The 27,973-nt window shown below is 43.8% G+C and overlaps 1 protein-coding gene across 1 annotated transcript in view; it reads right to left on the reverse strand.

Moving 5' to 3' along the window:
* Window positions 1-10,644: 10,644 nt before the first annotated feature.
* SCIN (scinderin) overlaps window positions 10,645-27,973 on the reverse strand; it is a 51,225-nt gene continuing 33,896 nt past the window's right edge. Inside the window, exons 8-16 of the mRNA XM_081883253.1 lie at window positions 27,629-27,844; window positions 26,059-26,180; window positions 25,139-25,229; window positions 21,028-21,198; window positions 19,911-20,088; window positions 19,364-19,485; window positions 16,851-16,928; window positions 13,766-13,826; window positions 10,645-11,145 (exon numbers count right to left, since the gene is read on the reverse strand). Coding sequence (XP_081739379.1) covers window positions 11,012-11,145; window positions 13,766-13,826; window positions 16,851-16,928; window positions 19,364-19,485; window positions 19,911-20,088; window positions 21,028-21,198; window positions 25,139-25,229; window positions 26,059-26,180; window positions 27,629-27,844 — 1,173 coding nt within the window. The 3' untranslated portion in view covers window positions 10,645-11,011. The remainder of the gene's footprint in view (window positions 11,146-13,765; window positions 13,827-16,850; window positions 16,929-19,363; window positions 19,486-19,910; window positions 20,089-21,027; window positions 21,199-25,138; window positions 25,230-26,058; window positions 26,181-27,628; window positions 27,845-27,973) is intronic.

Genomic DNA, 27,973 nt, shown 5'->3' on the forward strand with positions numbered 1-27,973 from the left:
GGGGAGGGGCCCGGGGCGAGCTGGGGGCACCAGTCGCCCGCCGCCGCCTCAAGCCGCCCGCTGCTGGTCTCAGGCTCCTAGTCACGATTCTTCCCTGCCAAGGAAAGAAGCGCAGGGTCAGACCCTGAGGACGATCGCGGGGCCGGGGCGGGGAAAGGACGACGACGAAAGCCCGTGGCGGGCGCAGGAAAAGACTGTCGAGAGGCGCCCACCACCCCCTAGGCGCAGCTTTCCCTCCGCCGCTAACAGTAGCTCCAACAAGTCTCCCAGTGACGCTGCAGCAAAGGAGCGCCGCTGCCTATGGCCCGGCCGCGCCTCCTCCCTCTTCACCTAACCCCACACGCTTCCCGCCCCTTTTCGCACAGCGCGCTTCCCATTGGACGCAGAGAGCTGCGGTGGGCGGGCAGCGGGGCGGCGCAAAGGCAAGCCGACCCTCCAGCTCCCTCTTTTTCTCTTTGGGCCAGAGACACGCCACTCCGCCGGACTGCTCTTGTTCCTTCCCGCCCATTGGTCGCCGCGAAGCTGCTGGAAGGCGGGAGGTAGCGCACGTCGCCTCCTTGCGGCCACCCTCGCCTGTAACCCACCCACGCTTTCTCCTTTGCCGGGAACGGGACGTGCTGCAGCGCCCGGGCCCTTTAAGCCGTCAAGGTAAAGGGAGTCACGTCTTGAAGGTGGAGAAGTGTAATAATGAACCCCCAGCTCTAGCCGCCCACAACCCTTCAGGCCCCGCCCCTTTTCTGACAGGACACCCGACCTGCCTCCGGCAGCGCCGAAGGTCGTCCAGCGCCCCGACACGAAGCCCCGGGGTTTCAGGGCGCCGCCTAACGGCTCTCCTGTCGGCCATTCCTCCCACCTGTTAGCCGCGCCGTGGCCCATCTCCGGGAACGCCACCCTCGACAGCCGTCGTGTTCTTCGGTCACGAACAGAGGGAAGGAAGGGACGCCGCGTTGTCTCGCTCACACGTCTTCGCCTCAGGCACGAGGAAAAAAAAAGACGCGCTGGCTTCAGCCGCGCCACACCAGCCGCCCGCCCCTACGCCTTTCCCCTTCAGACTGGCGGTGAAACGCCGTCATTGTAACGGAAAAGCCTTTCCGTTGAGGCGCCGCCCCCACCGGCGAGTCGTCGCCTAGCAACCCCTTTCAAATGACGCCCTCGCGGAGCTGCAGCTTCTCAACGGCTAACGCCGAGGCCCCGCCCCTCTCGAAAAGCCCCGCCCCTCTCCTCCCAGAAAGAGATCCGTGTGCTCGCCGCAGGCTCAGCTCTCCCTAGCCCGTCTCGGCGGTCCATGTGCCGCGTCACGTGAGCTGTCAGATTGCTGGCCGCGTGTCCGTACCTGCGCCACCGGCGCTTGGGCCACGCCCCCTCTCGCGCCTCTACAGCTGCTAGTTCTAAGCCACGCCCCCGCTGCTGCGCCTGCGCCGCCGCTTCCCAGTCCTTTCCTGCCTGTTGCCTCTGCTCTGCGGTTTCTCCCGGTTTCATTCCGCGCAAGTCCTCGTTTGGGTGCGTTGCTTGCTGCTTTTCTTTCCTGCCCAGGGCTACTGGTCCCATAACTGGGTCTAATGAACTGAAAATGTGATATGTTCATAACGAAAGCGGTAGATTTTAACCCGTAGGGAGGAGGAGGGAGCACTTTTCACACCAGGGGAAAAAAATGGACACCTGTTGGATTTCTGCCTGTTCCATTGAAGGTGCAGGCATCTGGTTAGAAAATGGCAATGATAACTTTGGAGAATTCCTCCAGACTTATACACAAGCGCAGGTCACAATGATGAATTGCAACTGCGGAACAAAGAGAAAGATTCCCCTCCTCCTTACTTAATTTTACTTATCTTTGTCCACCCACCTTCCCACCCTACTCAATATTTGTACTGGAGCAAAGGCTTATTCCTCACAGAAGTGGCTCATGAGGTTGGAAGCAATCTATCTCCTTACAATCTTCAAAAAGCGCCCTTCATTTCTAATTTACCATATCAGTCCACCCTAACATAATAAAACACACTGCAATAAATCATTTTTTTAAAAAAAGACTCTTAAGGTTCTGTTCACACTCCTGCTTACCGTGCACATTCTGCATTTCCAATACTGGGTTTTTAATCCATATTCACATGACATCCCAAATGTGTATGTATCCTGCTTGTATTGTTTTTCAAACTAACTTCACACCCACTGGAATCCTTAAGCCATTTCTAATTCATCTCTAGCTAAGATGTGAACCCTTTTGCATAGGGTAAAGACATCCCCACCCAGTCATCGCCCCCTGGTGTGTACACAAACAAAAACAAATTGAAATGGTGCTGATGTGAATTTAATTTACCTTTCATTTTATCTTCCAAAAATACATTTTTGGCAGAACTCATTTATTTCAGATGCAGAAATCCGGGACTTTGCTCTCGGCTTCCTTTAATTTGTTCTTTTCCAATTTATCTGGACATTCTACAACCTTGTAGTCACCAGAGTATTTGCCCAGGGCTATCCAAAGAGGGCCATATTTTAAGAATGTGTTTCTAAGTGCACAGGTTCCTAATAGATATTTGACATGTCATGTATTAGCCCTACATTTGCAGAGTATATTGAAAAAGCCATAATGAATAAACAAGAAGACTCTTGCGGCCTGAGGAGTTCCATGGTTACCTCAGAACTCCTGCTTTATCGGGCAATTTACTTAAGTTGCTGTCTTTTCTTTTCTTTTTCTTTTTTTGAGTTTTAGTTTAGTGTTTTGCTTGCTGTTACATATGTGTTTTTACATGAATAAAATGTGGTTCCTTTAGCTGTTGTCAGACTTCAACACCCAGCAACCCCAGCCAGCATGGCAAATGGTCAGGGATTGTGGGAGTTGCAGTCCAACAGTTGGAGAGCCATTCCTTCACCATCCCTATTCTATGTTTCTAGAGGGTGCAAAAGAGTTTTCAGAAGACCATGAAAGAACATTGGGAACAGAGAAATATATCGTTAATTTTTTAATCCTCAGTTTAAACTCAGACATTTCCTACAGTGAGTTCATTTTGCAGTATTTAAAAATAAGGGTCTTTCTTGGCAAAATGGCATGCATGTTCTATGGGGATTTTATTACTAGAGTATTAACATTTGACTGAAAATGTGGAGAAGCGCAACATAATGCAAATAACAAGTAAAATTAACTGGCGTGCAATGTAATTTGAACAAAGTAGATTTTCATAATCTCTGCAATGTCTGCTGAACACTTCTCCAATAATTTGCATGTTGCCAGCCTGAGTTGTTTTGCTTTGATATTGGAAAAAGTAGTTGCTGGACGAAAATCAATTTTATTCTTTAGAAAATAACAAAGCTTATAATCAGCAGGAGTTGGCAGTGATTCATATTACGATGGAAATTTGTTTACCTGACTGGACTACTCGATTAACATTGCAATCCTACTCCTTGTTTAAACCAACCCAGGTGGGGTTAAGATTGCTCCTAAATCCACCTTTCTCAACAGAGACTGGAGGTGCACCGACTATGTGGGTACTGCAGAATCCTTATTCTATCAGAGCTTGGTGACGTTGGAGAGAAGGTGGGATGAGGAACTGTTCATTTACATAATAGCAAGCATTTTGTATTGTTAGTGTTTTTAAACTTTCTCTAGTTTTAAGTTGTTATTTTATTCTTGTCAAATTGCTTTGAGGCTTTTTTACTGTAAAAAGCAACTTATAAATGAAAGCAATAACAACAGCCACTTGCCTATTCTCACTCAGTCTCATGTGCGACAACAACGTACCAATACACCTATAAGAGAGGTGATGAAATTAACAATACAGGCGACTCCCAAATTACATGGGGGTTACATTCCAAGCACCACGCGTTTAAGTGAAATTGTGTATGTATATTTGAAACGCCTGCAAACACCACATTCTGCCTCCGCCCCATTCTGCCCCTTTTCGTGGAGCTTTAGTGACATTTTTGGGTCACTTCTTTTTCTTTTAAATATTTTATTATTATTATTATTTGTAACAGTTTGTAAAAACAATTATCCAATTTTACATTTTTCAACCCCCCCCCCCCCTTGACTTCCCTCATCTTCCCCTCCTGGGTTTGTTACGTTTTTTTGTTATCATCTGCATGTTAATATACATAAAATGTTATTGCATTGTTTTTCTCCATGTTTTACTTAAATAAAATTGTGAATGTTTATTCAAAACCTGCCAATGAGTCCATCTCTTTTTGTTGTTTCTGTAGATAAGTTGTAAAAGATTCCCATTCTTTTTTAAAGTCCCTATTGTCATTTTCATGTAATTTGTCTGTTAATTTTGCTAATTCTGCATAGTTCATCAGTTTTTCTTGCCATTGTTCTTTCGTTAGTACTTCTCCAGTCTTCCAACCTTGAACTAATAGAATTCTTGTCACTGTTGTAGCATACATAAAAATTTTTCCACCTGCAATTTTTGACCTGAAATACCTAGCAAAAAGGTCTCTGGTTTTTTTTTTCATTTTTGGGTCACTTCTGGGTTTGGCATGATGTGTGCATGCACAGTTGTGCACCTATCGGACACACCTAAAACTCCTCTTCATCATCAGTACAAAGACTCTGGATTCAAACTATGGTAATTCTGCAGGTAGTCACAGCATATCACCAAGTAGGTTTGTCACTAGCTCCTTATTTAGGAATAAATTTTTTGTACTAAATGAGGAACAAGAAGCAAGCCTACTGCCAAACAACTGTCTAAACAAATCTCCTTTACTCAGAAGGTGGTAGCAATGATGGTTGCATGCATACATTGTAAGTATGCGGGATTCAGAGAAGAGCTTCATTTAGTGGCAAACTCCACACCTAGTATGCACTGGTCTTACTGTGCATGGATGAAGGCTGCAGGGAGCATCTCCTATTTGGATCTTTACTGTTGCTTCCCATTCATCCACTGAACCAAACTTATTGGTCTTCTTATTCTCTTGTGTCTTGCTTGGCCATATTTTCTCTCGCTTTGTTGAGTCCCCATATCCAAGAAATATATCAAACTTTCACGAAAGCAGCGATAAGAATTATAATTGCTGCGGCTCATTACAGGCTGCTTGTGGAGTTATAGGCACTGCTATTTTCCAGATGATTAATGGCTTGTTCTGCTAGGGATTGCCCAGTCATTATACAGTCAAGGCTTGTTCCTGAAACTGGGAGCCTCTCATCTAGGATTAGAGCAAGAAAACAGAGAGGGAAGCTAACACATAATAGGAAGTGGAGGGTGGAAAGGCCTCATCAGAGCAACAAACATTAGCAGTAGTCCTTTCCTGCCACCTGCCTGAAAACTGTATCACTGTTTTCAATCCACTGAAAGACATTAAACCTGATACTGCTATTTTTGTAGTTTATGAGGAGGAAATCCAAATGATGTCAGACAGCAAAGTGAAAATGCTGACTGGGTTTTCTCATGCCAAGTTCCAGTTTTTAAATTGCAAAGTAGAATCCTTAGGAAAAATTATGTTACAATTATCTGTGCTAATTTATAAGGAGGTGCATGTGCATAGGCAAGAAGATGATGTCTGTAAGGAAGTTTTCTTGGTGCCAGCTCTGACTTATTTCAGTGTCAGGCAAAAACTGTATTGCCAGGCATCCTGCTGATTCTTGCTTCTTGGGCTGGAATTAGTTTTACAGGTCAATTATGTGGTGTTCATGACAATGGAATGGGGGTTCTTGTGAAGGTTTTCTTTATGAATACACCAGTGTTTTAAATTTTGAATCCCATGTGTTTTGTATTTGAGATGTGCTATTTTTATATTATCCATCACCTTGAGATGATTCATGTAAGGTGATTCATACCTAATAAATAAATCACATGGAATCTGGTATCCAGCCATTCTTGGCAATAAAATATTAATTCCTGGTTGACATTTTCCTTCAAGACAGCTGAGTCTGAACGAATGCTGTGTTTTGGTGGTTATCCGTCTAACCTAGCCATAAGGCAGACAGAAGAACATTACATCTTGCTGCTTTAAAGTAGATATTGCCCCTAGGTTAATGGATCTGATGTTATTTCTAACCTCCTTCCACAATCCATGCTAGTGAAACAAGGAGTGCTATCCTATCCAGAATGAAGTCCCATTGAGTTCAAATAAGCATATTTCCAGGTTAGTGTTGTTGAGTTCAGAGGCCTGAGGCTATATTAGAAATGAGAACATGGACCGAGACTATGGTTTTAAATGAAGATGTTTGTTTTAGAATACTTTCCTTGCTCACAATTACAGATGGATGCTCTTCCTTCCAGAATTCTCTATGTCCTGGGGTGGACTAGTCTATGCTTAGGACAGAGCATTCTGGAATCCTGGTCTGGATTCTATGGTCTGCCATAGACATTATATAGGATTCAGTGGCGTAGCGTGGGTTGTCAGCACCCGGGGCAAGGCAAGTAATTTGCGCCCCCTAACTGAGAGAGAGTGGGTGAGCCAGGTAGGGGCAGAGAGCTGCGAGTGCGAGCGAGCGCCCCCCCAGATGTTGCACCCGGTGCGGCCGGCCCCCCTGCACCCCCCACGCTACGCCACTGATAGGATTGCAACATTATACCTTATTTTACTCTGAAAGCATATTTTTAAAATGAAACATTCATTCTAACGCATATACATCTTACATTCAAATAGCAGATGCATTAAACGCAAAACCAAAAAATGATCCAAGTGTTACTTGCAGAAACTACATTCCATATTCTATCTGCAAAAACCATATTCCAGATACTATATCAGGCATACAATAGGATGGGTGCCAGTACAACCATCACAGGCATATATGAAAGAAATGCAGCTCTTCATTCGACTCCCTCTGTACAAATATATGCCCATGCACATGGTGTTCTGCTGCACACACGTTTCTGGGGTGACTGCAATTATTTAAACAAACCAGTTTGAGATCATCACCTCTGTATGAGTCACATTTTTTAAGTTCAAGGGAGTGCCACTAACATGCCCATTCTAAAATATGTTTTCAAAGTAGATTGCATGCATCAACTTGATTAACAATCATGTTGTTTTCATGATAGACACTCTTGATGTACAATTTAATGATACAGAAGTATGTTAACACACACTGTACAGATAATGCCAGTAGAAGGAATTGATGTTCAGAGTTTTCGCTATTGGGTTAATGTCAGAATCAGACAACACAGAGAACAATTTAAGTTGCTTACTGGTGGTGGAAAATATAGCATTGTGTTTCATTTGTCTTTTGTTGATTGCATTATAAAAGGAAATTGCTAATCAAGCCTTCCATTGTTGTGTTCACACAAATAGTAATAAACTTTGTTGTTTTCCATAAGGTGACCCCTTACAAGCTGTGCAAATCTCTTGTGAGAAAATGGGATGCAGCTGTACAAATCTTTCTGTTCTGCATATCTGGAGCCAAAAAAAGTAACAGACCTAACAACTATGAAGCAGCTGAAACCCCTATGAACATGAGCTATGATGGCTAGTGTGTTGAGGGGTTTTGACTAACATGGTGTGTAAGAAATGCCAACAAGGTGGTTCTGATGACTTGTTCACTCCCACAAAGAACAGAATTCTGCAATCTCCAGTGCATTGCACCTAGTGATAATCAAATCTTATTGTAGGATCTATATTCATGGCCGAGTCCTGATGTTATTTTATTTTCTTTTGATTTATTGATTTATTTATACATTGTACTTTTATTATATATTTTATTTGCATTAATATATATTGTTGTTCACTGCTTTGGGGGCCTTGAGTTAAAAAAGCATTATATAAGTAAACCATACCATATATTCTTTAGCATTTCAATCTTGTGTATTTCAGTCAGACAGGAGGTTGTAATGGGGTGGGGGGCAGTCAAAGATAATCAGCCATTAAATGGCCAATCATTCCCATGAGTACTAAGCATAGGCCATAAAAGTGGGGTCTTTACCCTTCCAGGAGGAATTGCTAAATTTAGTGAGTTGGGGCGAATCTACACTGGTTGGTTATAACGCTAAAAATGTGTTATAAAAAAGGTGACACCAGAGGCCGCTGCAGAGCAGCAATCTGTTGGCAATGGGAAATTGCATTGAGAGCTATATAACTTTTTATAAATAGCCTTCCATAGCGTTTTCACAGATCAGTATAGATCAGGCTTCCTCAACCTCGGCCCTCCAGATGTTTTTAGCCTACAACTCCCAAGATCCCTAGCTAGCAGGACCAGTTGTCAGGGATACTGGGAATTGTAGTCTCAAAACATCTGGAGGGCCAAGGTTGAGGAAGCCTGGTATAGATCCATCCTTGGACTGGATGGCCTCTAGGGTGCCTTCCAAATCAAATTCTGTTTCTAGACTGAATTCTCCCTTTGCTGAAGCATGAAGAGTCATGGTGTGCAATATGCACTACATTACTAAACCAGTACTAATCTCAGTGTGGTATTTTTGAAGATGCACATTAATTATCCTGCTAGCAAGAGCTAGTGGAACAAAGGGGTTAAGAATGTTAGATTAGCCCCAGTTGGGTAGCTCACTGAGTGACCTTGGAGCAGGCACGCTGTCTTTGCCAAAGCAACTCTACGGGGCTGTTGATGGGAGGGACCACGTACAACACTCTTTGGAGAAAGGTGGGATAAAAATGTAACAAATAAATATAAAGAAATATTTACATCTACCTCAGAAAGCTGAATAAAAGATAATTTCTTCAGTTAGTGGGAAAATAAACTCTATGAATATAACATCATGTCAAAATTAGTTACATTATGATAAAAGAAGGAATACAACAATGTAGTTAGATTGTTCAGGATTGGAAAGCATTTATTTATTGGATTCATACATCTATAAATGTGTTTAATTTTTTTGTAAAAGTGCATAATTTAGAAAATTTATAGTCATCATGGCTGTCACTTTTTTGTAATGTATTTGCTTCTTTGAAATATATACTTTAAAAAACAGCAATGTATCAAAATATGACTTAGCACATAGATGCTCAGGTCCAGAAAAGGAACGCTTTATGAAGAAGCAGGCCTCTACATGCGGGTTTCTTGCTAGATCAGGAGCCACACATTCCCCCAAACAGCAATGCGAATCCACTGTGATCTTCATTCACACTCTATGGTGTGGCATTCATTTGCTCATCCATTCTTTACAGCTATTTCATGAGAACTATTTGACATACATTTTTTTCATTTCCAGTTCTGCAGGCATCTTGTTCACTTTTTGCCTCTACTCATATAACACGCCATGGTCTGGATTATGCAGATTGATCTGGAGAAATGGTAGAGGAGGAGGTGGTCCCAATGTGTGTGGGGTTTTTTGACAGGCCACAAACCTCCACACAACCCTGCAATGACGTGAAAAGAGTGGTAAACCCAAAACAGTAGCATGGCGAGGAACCAAGCTTTGCTGAAATGTGTTTAGACCACAGTTTTGGCACAGAAAGAGGAACAAATAGAGTTTTCAGCAAAGGAGCACAGCTGGAAATAGCTTGAGTATTTCCCTCTAGGCTGTGGCTCTTACTAGTTACATGGGCTAAGAGGAGCTCAAATATAGAGACTCTACAAACACACTGTGCTTAAGCTTTGGCTCACTGGGATCAGGGAATTGGTCAAACAAGTTCAGGGATGATATAGTTCCCTTGAATGGCAACGCCCATCAACTTTGGTGGGGCAGCCCCCTCAAATATTTTATTGGGAGGTTGGAGTGACCTCAGCCCCTAGGAGTTGGCTCCTATGTCAGGAGGTACAGGGACTGTGAATATATATATATATATATATATATGCAGGTTTTGGTGTCCTCGGGTGTCTTCCCGTGGACACCAAAACCTGCATTCCTGTACCCGTGAAAATCTACGAAAGCAAATATATATATATATATATATATATATATATATATATATATATATATATATATATTACTATTATAGTCCCCTGGAGCCTTAAACTTTTGAGAGATAAGTCAGAATTAGCATCCAGTACTTGAACTAAAAATAGGAGACATTTTGAGGGGACAATGAAAATTCACTGAAAAATACATTGTCAACAATAACTAAAGCGAAAGCAATCTAAAAAGACCGTACCAGCATTATGAGCTAGGTGAGAGCTCTGAGAAATCAGGCGAGCTTCTGAATGCTCACTGAGAAGTCATGATTACCAAGCTAGGTCTGAGCTGAGTGTAACTCATCCACCGCTATTCCTAACCAAGACCTGCACTCAATTACATAACAAGCCTTGTCACCGGCACAATGGAATGCTATGCAGGGGGTGTTCTATTGACCCTTTTCAAAACTGAATTAAGCCTTGGATTTGGGGGAGTTATGCACAGACTTGGAACTGGAGAAGGGCCATTTCCAGTTGCATCTGGGAACATGTTTAGAGAATGTGTGCACCTGCAGGTACCTGCCCAGGCTTTTCCCGGTGCTCATAGGGCCCCATTCCTCCCCACCCCACTTTTCACTGAAATTAGGCTTGAAAGAAGCATTGTATTGTAGCCAGCCAAAATAATAGGTTGAGCTGTGTGTGTGTAGTAGCTCAATTGATCAAATTTACACTTTCCGAAACAAAACGAGAACCAAAACACAGCCATGCATGTATCCAAATGTTGTGATGCAGTTCCCCAACAAATGTTTACAAAAATGTATATATTGGGGAGAAATGGGCATAAAATCTAACATTATTAGTGAAAATAGCATGCAAAAATGCATTATATTAGAAGAAAATGCTTGCAAAAATGTATGCATTGGTCAAAACTGCATATGAAAATGTGTTTATTGTGGTAAATTCTTAAGAAAACACTTAAGAATTTTCATGAGGATCTTTTTTTAAAAAAATTGCAAGTTGCTGCAGAAATGTGGAGAACAGAATTCAAAAATGAGAAACTGAGAGAACCAAAGCTGGCAGGTCCTTCACTCTCTTGTGTGTGGTGCCCACAGCAGTTTTTTCCAGTTTAGAAAAATATTGGCAACCTCTGTGCTGTACACACACACACACACACACACACACACACAAACTGGCACATGGACCACAACAGCAGCAACATATACAGTGATTTGCAAACACATGCTTAAAGCTGCCAGAGAATGGCTGTCCTGGGATATCTCTTCTGCAGTTGAAGCTTCAGTTTTTCCATTTGTTGTAATCCCAGCCCAAGAACCAGCCTGTGAATGTGGGGGGTTCGTAACCTTGCTTCACAATAACAAGTGGAGTCCCTTTATCTCGCCCAGAAGGATCAGTCTCAATGTAGCGTTTGGCTGAAACACATGAGTATGCAAGATAGTAATCCGTTAATTTATCAGTGAGGAGGGAAGTAACTTGAACATTACAGTTCAAACACAGATCGCCACCCGCAATCCTAAACTCTCTTCTTTGTTCACTGCAACAGACAGGCTGCTCTGTGTGTACCTCTTTTCACTTATGTGTGTGTGGAGTGACCTTGCCCTCGGTGGAAAGATATGTCTATATATTTTTTCATGCCCCTCACACCCTACCCTGGCTCCAATATGTTGGTTCAGTGCACAGTCGCTGAAAACCACACCTAGCCTGCCCCTGCCCTGATCTGTAGCCTGCGTGATAGACCAGAGGAATTGAAAAATCAGTGCAAGTGGTACGTCCATGCCAGGGTAGCCATTTTCCTGGCACTGCTTCCTTCACTTCTAGGTTCTAAACCAGTGGTTCCCAACCTTTTTTGGGCCATGGCCCACCTAAGCATCTCTAAAATCCTGATGCTCCCTCCTGTGACATATAATTATTATTATTCAAGAAGTGAACTCCTATTCATGTGGAGGAAGCCTAAAAGGCCATTAACTGTTAATAACTCATTCTTGAATTCCCCCCTTAAAAATCAAATTGTCCCCCTGCGGAGAGCGTGCCCCCACGTTGGGAACCACAGTTCTAGACCAAACTGGGATCACTGAATCTTCTCATACGGATATGTAAGCCAGCTCGCACTGTAAATCTTGGCCATTATTCTGTTTCTGACACCACAATCCTATGCATAGTTACTGGGAAGAAATCCAATTAAATTAATTGGGACTTACTTCCAAGTAAAGATGCATAGGATTGTACTGCAATTGACTTATAGTACTATCTAAAACACTCTTGTAAGCTCCATTGATTAGGTGCTGAAGGATCACTCCATCCCTTGAGTTGTAGGGTTCATTCAGACATTTTTCAAAATGCAGAAACATCTGTGAAGGCCTCCTGCTCTTCAACACCCACATCAGCGTTCTCTTATCTTTCAAATAAACTTCTGCAACTTTTCCAAATGAATGGGTTTATTGATTTCATTTTGAGCTGGATAATGTTATTTGGGTTTGTGTTGTTAGCTTTGATTTCATTGTTTGTCTTACTGTAATCTTGTTTGTAAACCACTAAGAGCTTTGCTACAGAGCCATCTGGAAATTTAATAGGTACACATTTTAAAAATGCAAAGCAGATCCTGTCCATACAAAAGATCTGAGTCCTGCAGGCATTTTAATAATCAGCAAAATGCCTATTATTAAAACAAATGGGGAATGTGTGAGCTTTTATACTGCAAGGACTATTGGGGGGCTACAGTCTGTCTCATGTGAGATACACATTGCATTGTCTTAATGATCCCCCCATAGACCACCTAGGGCACCCATTAGGCTCCTTTGGGCAATCAAATGCACACAGGACATGAATCTTAATAAGCCAAGATGCAAATTGAGGTTTCTGGATGTGAGTGCAGCTTCTTTGCTCTTCCTTTTTGTGGAAGAAACAAACAAACAAACAAACCAGAAACTGTTCAGTAAACTATAGTTTCTCAGTTTTGTCGAAACATGGTTAATTGTGATTACCGGTAATGTCTTTGGAACAAGCAAAGATATTAAGACAACTTTGAACCATGGGTTCACAACCTGGCTTGTTAGAAAGCCAATAACCATAGTTTCCTGGTTCAGGTGCAATGGAAAACTACAGTTAATTGAAGACTTTGGCCTGTTCACTTTTGCGAAGAGGATGCATGCTTGGAAATTCTTATCTCAGCTTAGTAAGCTGAGATGTTAAGATCAAATCTGGCTTTTCTCACAACAGCGTCCCCAAATATTCCTTATCAAAGTGAAGAATGCTTATTTAAATGAGACAGAGAAAAGGGGAGAGTTGGGAGGGGGGGTTCTATTTAATAACTGCTTTGATGAATTTTGTGGATTTAAAATGTTGACCCTTTCTGTTGTACAAGGATACAGTTTTAAGTGACTATCATGCAGAGGTCATATGAAGAGGTTCATCAAATAATACATTAGGGGGGGAAATAAGGCACGTTCACAAATGCAGGGTTAATCACAAACACACACCAACTAAACCTACAATTCTCCAGGGTTTTCACTAACTCATACACAAATGAAGATGTCCTATATGGACAGAGGCTATTACTATGCCCCAAAGGTAATGTGGGAACAGGCCCAAATTATTCTGGGTCAGCAGTGGTGGCTGGCACCCAGTGGGGCTGGTCGGGCAGAACTTTAGGAGGCCAACAGAACATGGAGATGAAGGCAGTCACAGGAAGAGCCAAAGAATTCTACCTTTGCCCCATTATCCTCCCTGAGGATTTCTACATGGGCAACACGGAAACTGAGGAGGAGACTGATAGCCAGTGCCACCCTGGGAAAATTGCCTTTGCCTCTCACAATGGGCCTGTCTGGAATCTGGATTGGCAGAAAGTAGGGGGGCAAACTGAGGGCTGACTGAGGAGTTGGTGGGGCAATACCCCATCCGCCCAAATAGGCCCGCCTCTACTGGGGTTGCCTCTGACTACTTTGTCTGATTAGTATAAATAACTTGGGAGAAGCTCTTCAAATATCCCCTTTCATTCATCTAAAAAAGACTGCATCAATTGTAATCATAGCTTACCTGATTTAACTGATTCAGTGCGTTCCGTTTCATTTGCATCCTTACCAATCCAGAGAAATATCTAGGATGTGATGAAGAGAGAGACTGCTTCAACAAAGTGGTATAAATTTGAGGTCTCGCCACAGTTTGACCTGTACATAAAATACTAATGCCCAGCATTCAAAGACAGGGATGATTTCTAGTCAATATTTAAAATTCAGCTCCATGATTTGCCCACCTCTGTGGGTTTGCAGTCCCATGGCCTTGAAAATTTCTTTCAGGCTGCATGTAGTCTTATTTCCACCTCATTTCTCTATTGGCCACCAACTTTTCCCAGTCTTCCCCAATCTGGTGCCCTCTAAATGTTTTGGACTCAGCCCACCCAGCATGGCAGTCATCAGGGATGATGGGAGTTGCAGCACAAAACATCTAGATGGCAAAAGGTTGTAGAAGTCCAGCATTCATCTGTCCTCCTCGCCTTCAAGCCATTTGCACCCCTTAGGACAACAAAGGCTCTTTCGGTGTCCACATCATCAGAGATGTGGCAGGTGGCTTCATGGGACAGGGTCTGCTTGGTGGTGACACTCCATCTATGGCATGCTCTTCCCAGTGTGGCTTGCCTGATGCCTACTTTGATGTCATTTTGATGCACGGCAAAGACCTTGTTTTCTCCATTGCTTTTGTGCACATTGTGCTCCTTGGAGGAAAGATGGGATGTAAATGTAATAAATAGCCTGGAAAATTGCCCCCTCCTTTTGTCTCCTCTTTGTTTCTGCTTCTCCTTAATTTCTCTTTCCCACAGAAAGGAAGAGAGAAAAGAGTCTGAAACTGGACAAAAAGGCAGAAGAAATGAGATGGTTTAGCCCAGTGGTTCCCAGAGTGGTTGGTACCACCCCCTAGGATTCCCCGGGGGGGGGGGGGTCAGGGGGTGATGGGGGACTGGAGGTATAAATGACCATCAGGCTTTGAAGAGCATCTATCACTGGATCAAGTTCATCAGTTTTGTCAAATTAATTAAACTATGTAACTTCAATTGGATTTTGAATAAATGTGCAATTAACAGCTACTGTTTTGAAAAAAAGAATATTGCCCCCTCCCGCATATGCTTCCCCAAACCATGGGCTTCGGGGGGGGGGAGGCTGTTGGCTCCCTCCCCCCAGATGAAGCACAATCCCCAGATTCCCCGTTTTCTTTGATTTATTTTTAAAGAGCAAGTTTTTAGTGTTTGTAGAGCACGAGATACACGACAAAATGTGCAGGCACTCTTCTCCTCATTTATTTAGCAAGGAGCTTGCCTGCTCCCACTTTTCAGTTATGGATGCACATTTGTTGGTTGGTTTGGAGTGTTTACTTGTCCCTCTTCCCAGAAAAAAATCCTTCAGATACCCTTGCCCCAACCCTTAAAATACTCCTAAGAGGCTGCATGCACTGTGGGCGACCTCACCAAGTAAAGGGAGGTGGGTGTCTAGGAAAGTTTGGGGGGTTTTTTGCTAGTATAACCCTGGCTAAGGAATACCTTTCCCAGAGAAGGTTGTCTGGCACCATCTCTATGGTCTTTTGAACACCAGGCAAAGACCTTTTTATTCACCCAGATCTTTTAATTGTGTTTTGAATTCAAGCTGTTTTATACTTCCTCTGGGTAATGGCACTTTTCTGTTATCTTTTCAGCAGTTTTTTGCTGGTTTAATTATGATATATTGCAATTTTTAGCATTATTTTGCTTGCACGCTGGCCAGGGAATATTTATTGATGGGCAGCTAAATAAACTGTGACAGAAGAACTAGAGGAAGAATGATTGACAGGAAGGGAGGGAATGGAGTTGGGACTGACTGCTAGCTTGTGCCAGCTGAGAAATGAGAGTTGGAGAGTGTGGTTGTGAGGGACAGAGAGGAGGAATTGAAATGAGAGAGATATTAAATTACATATTTAGGAGAGTTGGCATAGCTGTTATGAAACGGAAGACAGTTACTATAAAAAAAATTGTATATGAAGACCATTTGTGCTGAATATCATGTTCCTTAATTAAAGATATGTCTTATGTTCAACTGACTTGTTTTCTGGTTTGGGTGGATTCTCAGATACATATATATAAATCGTCATCTTTTTACTTTTGGCAGAGCATCTGCTAAGTTCTCCAGGTCATCTCTGAGAACGTGGTGTGAATGACTCATTTAAACATGTTTTCAAGGGAATTGCTCAATAGTCAATCCAGAGATGCCAAATGTCATGTTGAAATGGGCCCCAAGAAAGCCAAACATCTAGGACATTCTTCTGGCAAATATAGTTATTTCTCAAATACATCCAAATAAACACATTTTACAACTGCTTGTTTTAAAATAGAGGTCTCTCCCTCCCCACATGTCTCCTCCTTTAACTTCACTTCTGTGGAGTTCTGTGTGCCGTTCATTTCCTTCACAACACATCCCAAGATTTTCTTTTATCATTCTTTGAACTGCTTTACACAACAATTCAGGTAAACCAGGGGTCAGCAACCTTTTTCAGATGTGGGCTGGTCCACTGTCCCTCAGACCATGTGGTGGGCCGGACTATATATTTTTTTTGAGGGGGTGGGAAATAATTGGATTCCTATGCCCCACAAATAACCCAGAGATGCATGTTAAATAAAAGCACACATTCTACTCATGTAAAAACACACTGATTCCGGGGCCGTCTGCGGGCCAGATTGAGAAGGCAATTGGGCCGCATCTGGCCCACGGGCCTTAGGTTGCCTACCCCTGAGTTAGACCATGGCTACAGAATGAGCCTGGGATAGGCTATACCATTTCAGACTAGAAATAGGGGTTGCCACTTTTGAAGGGAAAACAAAAACAAACAAACAAAAAAAACAGAAGCACAGCACCCTGCACATAAAAAGCTAGCATTACAAACCAGCCTGCTGTGCCAGTTTTCTATTTGCATGTATCTTTAATGGGATTGGGATTTGAAGATGTGATTACTCCATCTGCAACCTGAAGTGGTGCAGTCCATTCCACTTAATGCTGTGTCCTTCCACTTAATTGTCCTTCCACTTAATGCTGCTATAGGTGTAAACCAGATTGTATGTCTCTTTCATCCCACACAGCTCCGTTAATTACATGTGCCTTACCTGATCCCAAGTATCTAGCAGCATGACGTCATCTTCAGCCAAGTCTTCCTGAGTGAATTCTCCAGGAACCTCCTCAATCTATGTTTAAAAACAACAACACTTGGCAACATACGTTCCTGTATACAAAATAGCACAGACTAGTCTACAATGTTCTCTGATTTATGAGTGGGTGTTGAGGTAGAGTCCATCTTATGCTGGAAGTGGCAGAAGCTATTTAAGAGCTGGTGAAGGTTGGGGGTCAAAATCGCAAGCAATGGACAGTATAGGTTGGACTGTGGGAGGCTGAAAGGGAGAAACCACAGCCAGGAGAACAGCTAGAGACTGAGTCACAGTCAAGATAATGCAGTCAGGCGTTCAGGACCAGCTGCAGCAAGCGGGGAGGCCAAAGTGTCAAGGGTTAGATTATATCTTGTCTTTATTGAGCATTTACTCTGATTATACAGTGGTTATACGGCAGTGAGCACTCATCCTAATTTTCTGGTGGGGTGTTCATATGGCTTTCCATTAATAATTTGTTCATCCCACACTTTCCAATGCATTCCCGCATCACATTCCAAACCTCAGAAAGTCTTAATTCCTTTTTTAAAAAATGGATTTGTTGCACAACAAAATGCTTTAATCTACTTTAATCGCACACACCTAAATTGATGGTATGTGCTCGAATTCCTCCTACAAAATAGTGACAGTCGGGAGGCACCCATATTTTCACAAACCAAATAATGTGGAACACATCCTCCTTGGCCAATCAGAATCTAGGACTAGCCATAAGACAGAGATGTTCCAGGTGGCATTACACCTATGGCAGCGCTTGTTATTTAGCTGTCTGGAAACTTACCCAGGCAGTGAATTTGAGGCTGCTGCTGATTTATTTTTAATAAGCAATGGACATATTGTGCTTGCGCTGAGGAACCAGGTTTAGAAAGGATTTAAATAAAGAATAAAATGCAGTAAATCTGTTAAATTAACTAGACACCCGGTGACATTACTTTATTTTTTAAAACCAATTAGCAGATTATTTTTTTTAAGAGAAACACTTTTTTGGTACAGAACATTGCGTTTTAGAAAATTAGGGCAGATGTGTGTGGGAATTTGCATTGCACTCGTTACTTGACTAATGAGTAAGCCGCCACCATTCGATACAATATAAAGCTACCAAATAAGAGAAAATAGGATAGTGACTACTAAAAAGTTCATCTCCCTCTCCCTTTGTACACAGAGCAACTAGACTGCTGCTAAACGATGAAATTAAACTGGATATTTCAGTCCTTCTCATACAACTTTGAAACTTGGAAACAAAATGTAAGCCCTCTTACACTACAGAAAGTATGTATTTTTATAATCAAGCCAAGCTTTGTTGCATTAATATGTTCTTCCTCAAAGCTTCCTGTGTTTTGTTCTAACTTAATTATATAGTAAAATTGGAAGATCTCAATGGAGTACCAGCTTAGTAGACAAGTATATAGAGCCTATAAGCTTCTTTCCTTCAGAGTCCAGATACACTTGATGGACACAAGGAGCCATGATTTATTAGACATTTAGGTGAAGCAATGAGCAGATAAGAATCTCTCTGTCTTATTTTTATTTAATTAATGTTATTGGTTATCAATGTTTGTATTATGAAAAGTGGTCCTGGAAAATGTTTCTTCTAGTTTTTTAAAAATTATATGTATGTATATGCAGTGCTTTTTTTCTAAAAAAATGTTTAGGGGTACTCTCATTTTGACACAAGAAAATCACCATTTTATAGTTCAAATCGGGGAAAATAAATACAGTAAATGGACAAAAGTACAAAGATTCACAAAATGTTTAAGGGTATGCGTACCCCTGCGTCCCCCCAGAAAAAAGCACTGTGTATATGTATGTTTGTATGTATGGAAAGAGAGAAAGGGAGAGATTCAACAAAGCTTTCCTTGGAAAAAATGTTTTAATCCATGCCTCATGAAGATCCTTTGTGTGACCTACATTTTTATCCACCAGTGTTGACTCAGTTAATCAATATCTTCTTTGCTTATTCTGGGCTTGACTACTCAGAATTCTTAAAAGACCCTTCTGTTTTCACACCTATTACATTTCTCAAGGCAAAAGGAATGTATCGAACTCCAAACATAACACAGCTATATACCTGGAGGTTTTTCAGCTCTCTTTGACAAAGCTTTTGAGCCACAGTATATTACAAATATATATATATATATATATATATATATATATATATATATATATATACTGCTTAGTGGCTCAGTGCACATGGAGAAAAACATGGCAAGAAGGAAATGAAAAGGGAAAAATTAAAAGACAGAATGGCAGGATTGTCAGTGGGTGGGGCATCCGAAATATGATCAACTATAAGGCAGCCTACGTCTGAGCCCTCCATGTTATGATAAATTTGCTCTATGCCCTGCAAATGATGTTCTTCCTTGCTCTGCAAAGGATGTGAGTAATCTCATTTAAGACCCAGAGATGCAATGACCATAGCAATCAAGGGACAGAGCAGAAATTATCTGCCATATACTTACTATAAACCTGCCGGTCTTATTAGAACAGCCATAAAGACGTGGAGGATGGTCTTCAGACTCAGTCAGTAACTGTGCCGATGTCTGGTATTCTTTCTTTCCACCAAGGGCACTCCAAAATGGCTCTGGAAGATACAACAAAAACACTTCCTTGGTGAAATGCCCTGCGAACAAGTGTTGAGGAAACAAGATTGTTAGGGGTGTAAAATTTCAACACTGGGTGCTGCCTCAATACAGCTGTGCTTCCATCATGGGGCTCCTCCATGCAAGCCAGGAAGTGACCTCTCCAGACAACGGAACGACTCTTCTTATATTTGCAGCTGCAATCTCCTGGATGATGCAGACGCTGTTAGGCAGTTGAAAGTGTGTGCATACTCTGTCCGTTTCCCTCCCACCAACCTCCTCCTCCATATGGCCCTGGGCACTGGCAACCCACGTTACACCACTGATACGGCCAGTAATATTAGGAAGCCATTTTTCCAAATGTCAAGGACTGTGGACATTCCCTGCATCAAATAATAGAATGCTAGAATTGTAGAGTTGTGCTCACCTGGTTCCTGGCCTTCTTCAATCCTTGAGGTTTGGCACTTGAGGACACCAGCTACATACTGTGCCCCCTTCTCTTCTTCTCTGCTTGCTCCTTTCCCAATCCAGGTATACCCAGCATTACTTGGCAGTTTCAATACAAAAACATCATTGGAATTCAGCGAAGTAGCATCTGCATCAACCTGAGACAGGAGTGAGATTGCATCAGTCTCCTGCTTCTTCTTTTTTTATTTCTTTCCCATTTTTGCAGTTTGCAACATTAATTTAAGCCCAGAACAATCCCTCTGACTTCACAGGTGCCACTCAAGATGCAAGCTCTTAAAAGGCCAACACAAAGAGAGAGTCCTAATTATGATGTTAAAAATAAACTAGCAGTGAAAGAAAGGTTTTGCTGTACACACATCTCCATTCCCACCCAGCAAAATAAACAACAACTTTTTAGGAAGTGCTTTTGGCAGGACTTTCAACTGACTCATAAAAGTTGGATCTGGATAACACTGAAAAATACATATGAGCTTCAATATAATCCAGTTTCAGTGCGGCAATGATACAACCTAGTCAGCAAACATTTATGTGTGGGACCTGAAATCAGTATACAGGGCCATTCAGCTGAATGGTTGCACAAATGGAAGACATTGCAAGGATGCCCAGTAGCACAACAGGACTCCCTGAATCTGCTCCAGAGGGTCAAGGATGTCTCTTTTCTGAAGCCCTGGAGAGGTGCTGCTTTGGCCCATCCATACCTTGGTTTCATGTGGATTGTGAACCCCTCGCACCCGTTTTAATTCCCCCCTCATATGGCATTCTCCTACGACGACTGCTACTTTACTCTATCTCTTCCCCAAATCTGGAGATTCCCCATGCTATGAAAATCGAGAGGGGAGAGCTGCTTTGATTGCATACATACGGAATCAATGTATTCAGCACTGAGCTAGATGAACCTCTCTCAATAGAAAACAGCTTGCTAGGGTCTTATCACACCTTTCTACCTGACTGGGGCATATCTGCATGCAGACACATGTGTCTGCTACCATCACATCTAGTTTGTCCCCGGCTCTGGAATTTGGTGTCCGTTTCATCTTGCTACACGGAGAACAGGTTTCCGAACGCCTATTTCTTACCTCGACAATCCTGGTGATGGATGCTAGGTTCCTGCGGATTTGGAACAAGCGTGTTGGAGCAGCAGGCTTCTGTCCACCTTTCTTGGACGTCCCATCCTTGTAAACAATGAGCGGTTTGTCTTTGAACAAACTCAACAAGTGCAGGGGCTCCTTGCCTTGGCTGACTCTGATCTGCAGCGACGTTTGAAGGGAACAGCAAGGAAACAGATTTTTACGAGGCTGCCTGCTGCCCTGGCCTGCCCTGGACAACAGATGCTTCGCTGGAAGTTGGCAAGAATGAAGAGTGGCACGTTTCTCTTGAATAATTCAAGCTTACGTGACTGCAGTGTGTGTGTGTGCAGCCGTGGCATTCTAAACCTGCCTCTCACGGAAGCAGAAATGCAGCATGCCATTGCAATCTAAATATTCCTCATATAACATTCTGGTGTGTGCATGTTTGTTTGGTTCAGATTTGAGATTTGCATTTAAATGCAGCAGGAAGCAGCGCCCTGTTTGTGTACCTGCCTGGAGCTGGGAGAAAGGCAAGGAGCATAAAGCCATCTGGGAATGGAAATGCACCAACCAGGTTGATTATCAAGAAGGCTGTCGTTAAAGAAGGAAGCGAGAAGAGCTCTTTCTTACAACTGATCCCTGGAATGCATTATCAATTGATCTTTGGGGTGCATTATCTAATAATAATAATTTATTATTTCTACCCTGCCCACCTGGCTGGGTTTCCCCAGCCACTCTGGGCGGCTCCCAATCAAATATTAAAAACACAGTACAGGTTTAAACATTAAAAACTTCCCTAAACAAAAATGCCTTCAGATGTCTTCTAAAAGTCAGATAGTTGTTTATTTCTTTGACATCTGATGGGAGGGTGTTCCACAGGGTGGGAGCCACTACCGAGAAGGCCCTCTGCCTGGTTCCCTGTAACCTCACTTCTTGCAGTGAGAGAACCGCCAGAAGGCCTTCGGCGCTGAACCTCAGTGTCCAGGCTGAACGATGGGGTTGGAGACACTCCTTCAGGTATACTGGGCCGAGGCCGTTTAGGGCTTTAAAGGTCAGCACCAACACTCCAGTGCATGGAGGACAGAAATACTAATGTCCATCAATGGACCATGAATCCTCCCACTCAGGTACCTGAGATTTCAGCTAGTCCAATGCTGCACAGAAGGGGTTGGTGGACTCCAGCTTTCATCAGCCCCAGCAAGCGTGGCCAATAGTCAAGGATGGTGGGAACTGCAGTCCCACAAAACCTGGAGGGCTGCAGGTTAATTGCAAGCATTCCCTGTTCCTGCTGCAAGTTAATTGCAAGCATCTCTTACGGCCTGTTCTGAGGCACCCAATCTACCATGTGTCAATGACTTGGTACTTGCTAATATTTATAAAGCACCATCAATGTTCCCAGCACCTAACCAGAATACAAGAGGATAGGTAACCCTGCCCCGAGGAGCCTACAATCTAAAATTTGACCCATGGGAAACAGCAGCAGAAGAGGAGACAGGGGTGAACAAGGTGCTTGTTTTTATGGTTGTACTTCCAAGCTGGAACCATGATAACACCTCTTGCTTTTCTGGGATGGAGGATGGAGACCGTGTGCAGAAACCTCCGACCTTTGTGTATCTGGGATGCAGCCTACTGTACCGAGGTAAGAGTCACAGCCGCGCTACCACCCAATTTTTGCCTCTGGCTCCAGCCAGCACCAGCATGCAGCCTCTGGAAGGCTGCTCACAAGGGAATGACTGAAAAAGGCGCCCCCATGGCTGTTTATGGTAGTGCAAGAAGGAAAAGACACAGGCAACAGATGAGAAGCAAACTACAGATGGATAGAATTGGGGTCGGGTGGTGGTTGAAGAACTGCTTCCTTAGAGAGCATGTGGAAATTAAACTATGGGCAGACCCAACCATACATTTAAAACAGATTGCTCCCCGCGCCCAGAATTCTGGGAACTGTAGTTCCCCCCTTACAGCAAGCATTCTCAGTATCCTTAAGAAACTACAGTTCCCAGGACTGTTGGTGGGGAAGCAACATGCTTTAAACATGTTCTGGATGTGGTCTGAACATGTCGCGCTTCTCTTGCGCAAGCGCCAAAGAGCACAATGGCTTCCTTTGGCATTTTGCAAGGGGGTTTAAAAAGGGTAAAGGGACCCCTGACCATTAGGTCCAGTTGTGACCGACTCTGGGGTTGCGGCACTCATCTCGCTTTATTGGCCGAGGGAGCCGGCATGCAGCTTCCAGGTCATGTGGCCAGCATGACTAAGCCGCTTCTGGTGAACCAGAGCAGTGCATGGAAACACCATTTACCTTCCCGCCAGAGCAGTACCTATTTATCTACCTGCACTTTGACGTGCTTTCGAACTGCTAGGTTGGCAAGAGCAGGGACCAAGCAACGGGAGCTCACCCCGTCGCAGGGATTTGAACCGCCAAGCTTCTGATCGGCAAGTCCTAGGCTCTGTGGCTTAACCTACAGTGCCACCCACGTCTATCAAAGTCCTAATGCAGACGTACAAATGTTGTGTCATTCTGCAACTCCACCCATAGAGTCCATGTATTCACCTGAACATTGTTCGGCCTGCCTAGGACTACGAAAAGGGGAGGGCAGGCCACAATAAATGCCAGGCAGGAGTGGGCAGGCTGCGTTTGGACTGACTGCTCACAAAAGGAACAGACCTGCCCTAACGGCTGAACAGCATAGCAGGGGCAGGAGATCAGGAACCCACCTTCCTCACAGGTGAGAAGGGGGGGGGGAAGGGACTGGATTTTCCAAACCCACCACAATAGACATTTCAGCCTGCACAGAGGCATATATTAATCCATGTCAGTCACAATCCCATTGGCACCCTCCATAATTTAGTCCATGTTCTGTAAGTCCAGCATTCCCCCTCAGTGCAACTTAGTAATTGTTCAGATCAAGAGAAATTGTTCAGCTCTCCACAGACTGAGAGGAAGTTCTTCCTTCCACCTCTCCACAACCCGTCCTGTGCTCCTTGCAGTGTTTGCAGTTGAGGGTGCTCTAACAATGGAATGTACAGGTGTGATCAAGGAAGGAGTTGGCCAAATGAAACCAACTTCACACACCACGAATTGCCTGTGCAACGGAGAAGGCAATCATTTGCAGGTCCAGCAAAGTCTCCCAGGGAAACATGGTGCAAAGATACTGTAAACAATATTTCAAGCTTCCTTTTATTGTAATGTAGCCTGCAGTGCCATCTAGTGACATAAAATATACTTGCACCACGAGTGTATTGTGATTAAGGATGGAAGGTCAGTTTTGGTTTCTCTCGGGTTCTCATTTTTCCCAGTGTGAAGCTCAGTTCTCCACATGAGTTTGCTATTTTGTTTTTCCAAAAAGCCTTCCTAAAAAACTCATCAGCACTTTGGATTTCTCCTGACACCCTTCTGTATGCAATTTTGCCTAATATACACATTTTTTGCAAAGCGGCTTCTGTTAATATAACACATCTCCACATGTTCTTTTCACTAATATATGCAACTATGTTAACCTTCTACACTAGCAAATGCATTTTTGTTTATATTACTTGGCTGCAGAACTGTGTCATTGAAGGATAACTGTATTTTACTTCGCATATGGTTTCAGAAAATGCAAATTAGGTCCGACTTTAATTGAATTTCTCTTTCCGCCCCAACCTTAATTGTGATCCTGTTTTTGAATAGGGCTTAACTAAATATGCAATGAAGGGGGGACATACAGAAGTGGGCATCTCAATCTCCCTCCGTGTGACCACAAGTCACAACCTGCAATGGCAAAGCCTCCTATACCCTGCTTTTCTAGGGTTTCCAAAGACACAGGAGCTCCCGCAAGTACAGGGTGCGTGTGTTTGTCTTTCCCGCTCACAGATAGTTGCCCTTAAATCATTTGGGGGACAATAGGGAGCATGGGCTTCCAGCCTTTCTCAACCTGTGGGTCCCCAGATGTTGTTGGGCTACAACTCCCATCACCCCAGATGGACAGAGCTCAGGGATGATGGGAGTTGTAGTCCAACAACATCTGGGGACCCACAGGTTGAGAACCGCTGTATTCAAGAAATAGATTGTAGCTTTCAAGTTGCTTGTGTGACCTCCTGTTTGCACCATCAATATTTTCAGGTTCATCAGGAAGGCACTAACCTGGACTGCATGCCCGTCTAGTGACCGGTCGAGCTGAACTGTCAAGAATGCTGAAGTAGTCAACTCATCTAGAGTGGCATGAGCTCCTTGCCTGTGGATGGAGAAGACGCAGATAAAACACAAGTCCCCTTAGAAAGGTGAAGCTCCTGACTATAGGAGTCAAAGCACAGGGGAGTGGCAGAGATGACCAGCTGGGAGAACCTGCAATTGCCTTCAGAACTGCAAAGCCGACCCCATCCAAAAGATTCAGGGAGGTTATTGATAGGACAGTATTAAGTATGGAGTATGTGGGACCTGAAAAGATCATGGATTAGGTGATCGCTCATCTATCCAAGAACTCCTCAGGTCAACTCCCTTCAGGTTTCGCTCTAGCAGTGGCATAGTGTGGGGGGTGCAGGGGGGCCTGGCCGCACTGGGCGCAACATCTGGGGGTTAGGGTTAGGGGGCGCAAATCCACGGGTTAGGGGGTGCAAATTACTTGCCTTGCCCCGGGTGCTGACAACCCACGCTAAGCCACTGCGCTCTAGAATGTAGAACTGGGTTATGCCCCACAGTTTGAGGCAGGAGGGCTCTTCCTATAGGCCAAAGCTGGAGTGTCCCTATTGCAGATTTAGCTATTTAAAGCACAATTCAGTCCGATTCTGAAGGCCTGATGCAGGCACAATGTTATCAGGCAGAGTGAGGTGGCTCCTTCAGGCGGCAGATTCCGGGGGGTGGGGAGAGGATGTTTCAGCTGCCAATCCAATCAGCTTCCGGTTACGGAATGGGGGAGGGATCTTTCTGCCCTTTGCTCCTGGCACCAAAACATCTTGCGGCCGCCAAAGGGGATACTGGTTTTCAGAGAGGCTCCTTGCAACGCATCAAGGATAAAAACAACAGTACTGTAATCTAAGCAGCAGCATGGCTTCCATTAAACATACCATGTGTAGATTATCTGTCCTTTGGGATAGGTGTACAGTATGATGTAGCAATCTCCACCATAAAACTGCCCATAGCTCTGAGGTTCCACAGGGATTCTGCCGTTGCTTTCGACGCGCCAAATCTAAGACATGAAAGATGTCACGGGGGAAGAGCATTTGCAAAATTCTCAAAACAGAGCATTTTGATAAGGTGACAGATTCAAAAGAGCTGGTTAGCTGTGATAGTTGCAGCAGAAACACTAATCTGATTTATTGTAGCTGAAGCTTTCATGCACTGCAATAAATTCCCATGTAAACAGTAGGTCCAAAAGGCCATGAGATGTATTCTATCACTATTAGGCATCACAATCAATTATCGTTATCAGGGATTGAACCTGAGACCTTCTGCAGGCAAAGCGGATACTCTACCACTGAGCTACATTAATTCCCCTAAATGTAAGTATAGTAGGCTCCAATATAATACTGTTATAATTTTGGGTACCCCCTAGAAATTAATAAATGGTAGGATTTTGATTATTTGAGGTATGAAAGAAGAAATACCAGCTGCAGAGGAATTCCTAGGTTGTGTATGCAAAACGACCTGGCCTAGCAAGGCCCATTAAGAAACACAAGGCCACAGGCAATAGAAAAGAACTGTCCTTTCCCCATTGCCCTGAGGTGTGAACAGAGACTGGGTGTTTGGAAGCTTGTGAGGTGACAGGAAAAGGGAGTCTTTGGCAAAGGTTGCTGTGTAGAAGGAAGAAGAAGAGAGACTGGGATCCATCTTGGGCAGGTTGGCTGCAGGCCTGCTGGGAGAGATGCCTTGGGCTCCAGGGCTGCACTGATGTGGGGTCCAAGCCTGTCTTGAAATGACCATGCTGTAGGATCTGGACTACCCCCTCCCATGCAAACTGAAGGTGTAAACAGGTGAACAAAGCATATTTCTTAAAGCTACAACATACTCCTCTGTGTCTTGATTCTCCAAAGGAGCACAGACCCCGGGGTGAGTGCCTGGAATGCCCTGGACTCTTGCTACTGCTCAGCAAAGATTGGGGGGAGGCACCCAACCTTTGTAACAATGCTAAAAGCAGAAGTCATAAAAAAACCTCTCCACACCTGCAGTGGATTCTGCATTCAGACGACCCCTTCCCCCATTTACAGTGTTCGGATTCCAGGTAGTTCTCAGACTCAATTGTATGTCACATATACAATCTAGCCCCCCCCCCATAAAACCATGTATGGGAGTGGGGGGAAATAGGTGCAAAGTTCAGTCGTACCTTGGAAGTTGAACGGAATCCATTCCGGAAGTCTGTTCGACTTCCAAAACGTTTGGAAACCAAAGCACGGCTTCCGACTGGCTGCAGGAAGCTCCTGCAGCCAATCGGAAGCCGCAGAAGCCCTGTTGGGTGTTCGGGTTCCAAAGAACGTTTGCAAACCGGAATACTCACTTCCGTGTTTGCAGCGTTCGGGAGCCAAAATGTCTGAGTACCAAGGTGTTTGGGATCCAGGGTACGACTGTACTGCAAAACTACGACCGTAAAGCAGAACAGCAGCTAAAAGAGAAACCCGGGAGCTAGATGTCAATAAATACCTCCACTTTCCCAGAGCCATCGTCCACCATGTTGTGCTGGGCTGCCATCTGTGGAGACTCGTGCAACTTGGTGGCATCAAACTCAACTTGCTCAATCCTCGCCACTCTCTCTGTGACGTACACTTTTCCGAAGCCATCGCTTTGATCCTTATCTTTCCAGTCTCTAAAGAACTGCTTGAAGATTGGTGTTTCACCTCCTTCTGGAAGAACCTGAATCTGAAACCAAGAAGCAAAGCCTACAACTGACAGCTCTCCTTCCTTCCTAGAGTACCCGCTGTGTGCTAATGTATGGGAGAAGCAAAACAATCGCCAGTTAACCCAATCTCTAAATATATACCAGGCAGG

Source organism: Podarcis melisellensis (assembly GCF_964234715.1).
Source record: "Podarcis melisellensis genome assembly, chromosome: 12".
Lineage (NCBI taxonomy): Eukaryota > Metazoa > Chordata > Lepidosauria > Squamata > Lacertidae > Podarcis > Podarcis melisellensis.